We start from the raw sequence: 5,345 nt of genomic DNA, 5'->3' as shown, positions 1-5,345 counted from the left end.
AGTTAAAATTGTCGGTACAGTAGCAAAAATTAAAAAAATATGATTAAAAATAATCATAAAAGAATTATAAATAAAACTTATAGTTACCTACACAAATTTAGCACCCCATCAAATAATACTAAAGTGAAAATTAAATTAGCCGACGTTTGAAAATTTTTAGAATTTTTTTTATTGAAAAAATTATTACAAAAAAATTATTAAAAAATTTTCACTTGTAAAAAACTTCAAAAACTGTAAGTGAAATTTTTTAAAAATATTCTTTTGTTCTAATTTAATTATTAAAAAAAAATCAAAAAATTAAAAACGTCGGCTAACTTTAGTATCATTAAAATTTTTCTATTTTTTTAAACAATTAAATTGCAAGTAAAAAATACTTTAAAAAATTGCACGTATAATTTTTCAAATTTTTTACATGTGAAACTTTTTCTTTTAATTTTATCATAACAATTTTTTAATAAATAATTTTTTAAATCTTGCAATAAAAAAATATAATAATAAAGTTAGCCGACATTTTTGATTTTTTTATTTTGCTTAATTTATTAAATTATAATTAAAAAATATTTTTAAAAAATTGCACTTTTAAATTGCAGTTTTTAAAGTTTTTAACAATTAAAAAATTTTTAAAAAATTTTTTTGTTATAATTTATTAATAAAAAAAATCATAAAACTTTTAAATAATTTAGATAAATTAATAAGAAATTTTCCCGCATTACCGACTGACAGTAGCACTGTGCAGTGATTGCAGTGACAGAAATCAGCTGGTCGACTGACGCGCCACTTTCTCTGCTCTTGTTTATTATCAAAATTATTATTATTATAATCATCATTGTCGTTGTTGTTATTACATATCACTCCAACCTGTAAACCCACGTTTCTTATTTAAACTCCGATTCACTTTAAATAAATTTAAAAAAAAAAAGAACAGAAATTTTTAATTAAAAATTCAGTGTTATTTTGTGAGCAAGTGATGACATTTTATTAATTATATAAATAACTGCTAATTGCCCTCCAATTGTCACGTGACAGGTGAAATTAAGTGAAAGTGTCTAAAAATAATAAAAAAGAGGTAATTTATTTTTTTAATTTAATTATTGTTTAATTATTTATTTGAAAATTTATTTTTTTAGAAATGGCGAGTATAGATCCTTTAATTAGAGGCGAGATTAAAGATTGGAGGAAAAATATTATCAATCAGCTGAGAAACAGAAATAAATCTCAAACTCGCTGTTTTGCTGATTTAATTTATTTGCGTAAGTATTTTTTTTTTATTAATTAATTCAAATTTTTAGAATTTTATTTATGATAGTTAAAAATTAAGTTGATAATTTTGGTGACAAAGAAATTAAAAATAATTTTTTTGAACAAATTTTTTTTGTTAAAAATAAATAAAAAATTGTCAAATGCTAATTTTAATATTTTTTAGTAAAATCAGCTGATAATTGTTAATTTTTTTAATTTTTATGACAAATTAATAATTAAAGTTTTTTTTAATTCCTAGATGCATTTTTTGATTAAAAATTTTTTATAATAATCTATTTGATTATGATAATAAGAAAAATTTTGTCTTGAGGATATGTAATTAAGAAATGACGTTGTAATTTGTAATTTAGGGATATTTTTAAAGATATAAGCTCATCGCGATGTTACACTCTTCGAGACCTTTCATTTGAGTACCCACATGAATTTTTCATATATTTATATGTATCATATATATGTATATATAAAAAATATATCAAAAATGCATGTGGGTATTAAAATAAAAGCTCTTGATAAGTGTGACATCGGGATGTGCTTATATCTTTAAAAATGTCAATATTTAAGAAATGACCTGATATCTTGTGAACTATTGACATTTTTAAAGATATAAGCTCATCCCGATGTTACACTCATCAAGAGCTTTTATTTGAATACCCACATCAATTTTTCATATATTTCATATATTTATATATATTATATATATTTATATATGAAAAATATATAAAAAATGCAAGTGGGTATTTAAATAAAAGCTCTTGATGAGTGTAACAATGGAATTAGCTTATATCTTTAAAAATGTCAATAATTAAGAAATGACCTTGTATCTTGTGGACTATTAACATTTTTAAATATATAAGCTCATCTTGATGTTACACTCATCGAGAGCTTTCATTTGAATACCCACATCAATTTTTCATATATAGATTTATATATATATCATATAAATCTATATATGAAAAATATATCAAAAATGCATGTGGGTACTCAAATTAAATCTCTTAATGAATGTAACATCAGGATGAGCTTATCTTAAATAAATAATAGTTTAAAAAAACTAAAAACACGCTTTTTATAGAAAACTAAACTAAAAAATAGAAAATAAATTTAAATTAAGAATAGTGTTAAAGAATTTCAATAAATATAAATTAATAATAGTGTAAATAAAAAAAATGTATTTTATTTTAAAAAAAGCGTGAGGTGCATGGTGTCAATAGTTATAAATATTTTATTGACAGATATGAGTAGAGTGATTATCATTTTGATAATATCTTAAAAAGCACCCCACGCTTTTTTTAAAATAAAATACATTTTTGTTATTTACACTATTATTAATTTATATTTATTGAAATTTTTAACACTATTCTTAATTTAAATTTATTTTCTATTTTTTAGTTTGGTTTTCTATAAAAAGCGTGTTTTTAGTTTTTTTAAACTATTATTTATTTTTTACTTTTTAGTTTGGTTTATTTATAAAAGCGTGATTTTTTAGTTTTTTTAAACTATTATTTGTTGATTATCAAAAATATTCAGGCGCGCAAATTACCCACGGAGAGTTACATACTGACATACTGACATACTGACATACAAGTGAAGCTAATAAAAAATAATTATTTATAAATATTATAAAAATACGGGGAATCAGAGTTCGATTTCGGAGAGCGAGCCTGAGAAACGGCTACCAGAACCAAGGAAGGCCGCAGGCGCGCAGATTACCCACGGAGAGTTACTGACATACTGACAAACTGACAAACAAACAAACTGACATACAAGTGAAGCTAATATAAAGCGTGTAAAAATGTCAATAATTAAGAAAGTACAGCGCAATTTAACACAAGCCATTATTTAATATAGCAAACTTTTATTTACTTATAATTCACAAGTTACAGCAGTCACATAGTGACTGCAAGGTTGCTAATTTAAATATAAAAATTTTTTAAATTCTCAGATGTTAATTTTCAGTATCATATTTATTTCTGTATGTTAAAAAAAAATGACTTATTTATTTAACTGTCTAGACAACCGTTTATTTGAGAGCACCAACACTCTAAGGGGTGAAAATTTGCAACTGACAGTTGCAATAGAGAAGCTAAAGTGTGAAGTTGTTGGCACCGGGACTGGAACTGGAGCAAATGCAGCTCTGGAGGCGAGATTATTGGCACAAGCCGAGGAACTTACGATGCTGCATCGGAGACGGGGGGAACATACTCAGCAGATCGTCGATTTGAATAACAAGATGCAGGATATGATGAAGGACCTTCAGAGCAAGGAGTCCAGGTATTTTTTTTAGGATAAAAAAAAATTAAATTGTATTTAAATTAATAGAATAGTCTAGTAGTATAGTTATATTTATGTTGGTAATGTTTATAATTATAAATAATTAATGATTGTTTGACAGCTTAGCAGAAAGTCTGGAACTAAACGCATCACTGAGAGCTGAATTGAATACATGTGTAAATAGAGAACGTGAGCTAGCAGAAGCAAATCAGATGCTGAGAGACGAATACCAAGCGCTGCAATTAGCTTTTGCTTCGCTGGAGGAAAAATTACGTAAAGCTCAGGTTTGAAAATTAATTATCATTAGTTATCGCTTTTAAATTAAATCAAGAGGATAGACAATGTCAATTTTTTTTTATGTTAAATTAGAGATGTAAAAATTTATTTTATTATCTATATTATTAAGAGAATAAGAAAAATGTTGTCTTCAGGATACATAATTAAGAAATTTTCTTGTATCTAGGGAAATATTGACATTTTTAAAGATATAAGCTCATCCCGATGTTATACTCATAGAGACCTTTTATTTGAGTACCCACATCAATTTTTTATATATTTTAAATATTTATATATTTTACAAATACCATATATATTAAATATATAAAAAATGCCATGTGGGTACTCAAATGAAAGGTCTCGATAATTGCAACATTAAAAAGAGTTTATATCTTAAAAAATGTCATTTGTTAAGAAATGACATTGTATCTTATAAATTATTGACATTTTTTAAGATATAAGCTCATCCTGACGTTACACTCATCGAGACCTTTAATTTGAGTACCCACATCAATTTTTCATATATTTCTTACATTTATATATATATATGTATATATGAAAAATATATCAAAAATGCAAGTGGGTACTCAAATGTAAGCTTTTGATGAGTATAACATCGGGATGAGCTTATATTTTTAAAAATGTCAGTAATTAAGAAATGACATTGTATCTTGTGAAATATTGACATTTTTAAAGATATAAGCTCATCTCGACATTAGACTCATTAAGACCTTTTATTTGAGTACCCACATCAATTTTTCATATATTTCATATATTTATATATTTTATATGTATGTTTTATATATTTATATATATATATATATATATATATATAATATATATATATATATATATATATATATATATATAGATGTATGTATGCAAAATATATCAAAAATACATAGTTGGTACTCAAATGGAAGCTCTTAATGAGTGTAACATCGGGATGAGTTTATATCTTTAAAAATGTCAGTAATTAAGAAATGACCTTGTATTTTGTGAACTATTAACATTTTTTAAGATATAAGCTCACCCTGATGTTACACTCTTCAAGAGCTTTCATTTGAGTACCCACATCAATTTTTCATATATTTGAATATGTAATATATATATATATATATATATATATATATATATATATATATATATATATATATATATATATATATATATATATATATATATATATATATATATATATATATATATATATATATATATATATATATTACATATATGTATATATGAAAAATATATCAAAAATGCAAGTGGGTACTCAAATGAAAGCTCTTGAAGAGTGTAACATCAGGATGAGTTTATATCTTTATAAATGTCAATAGTTAAGAAAGTAGAGTGCAATTTACCAAAAGTCATTATTTAATAAATGTAAAATTTTATTTCAGTTCGAAATTCTCGGCAGTCACGTAGTGACTGCAGGTTGCTAGTTGATAATTATTTAAAATAAAGAATTTTTATACTTTAATTTTTGAATTAAAAAAAATTAATTAAAAGAATTTAAAACTCTGTATTAAATAAAA

At 23.6% G+C, this 5,345-nt stretch overlaps 1 protein-coding gene across 3 annotated transcripts in view; it reads left to right on the top strand.

Moving 5' to 3' along the window:
* Window positions 1-802: 802 nt before the first annotated feature.
* Window positions 803-5,345, top strand: part of LOC123263828 (autophagy-related protein 16-1) — a 289,529-nt gene continuing 284,986 nt past the window's right edge. For 2 of the 3 annotated variants that reach the window (XM_044726854.1, XR_006509237.1), the window contains exons 1-4: window positions 803-1,066; window positions 1,128-1,250; window positions 3,273-3,531; window positions 3,653-3,815. In XM_044726854.1, coding sequence (XP_044582789.1) covers window positions 1,130-1,250; window positions 3,273-3,531; window positions 3,653-3,815 — 543 coding nt within the window. In that variant the 5' untranslated portion in view covers window positions 803-1,066; window positions 1,128-1,129. The remainder of the gene's footprint in view (window positions 1,067-1,127; window positions 1,251-3,272; window positions 3,532-3,652; window positions 3,816-5,345) is intronic. The other variant, XR_006509238.1, reaches the window with a different exon arrangement.

The sequence above is a fragment of the Cotesia glomerata genome, linkage group LG4 (genome assembly GCF_020080835.1).
Source record: "Cotesia glomerata isolate CgM1 linkage group LG4, MPM_Cglom_v2.3, whole genome shotgun sequence".
Lineage (NCBI taxonomy): Eukaryota > Metazoa > Arthropoda > Insecta > Hymenoptera > Braconidae > Cotesia > Cotesia glomerata.
This window is presented reverse-complemented; position numbering and strand designations above follow the sequence as displayed.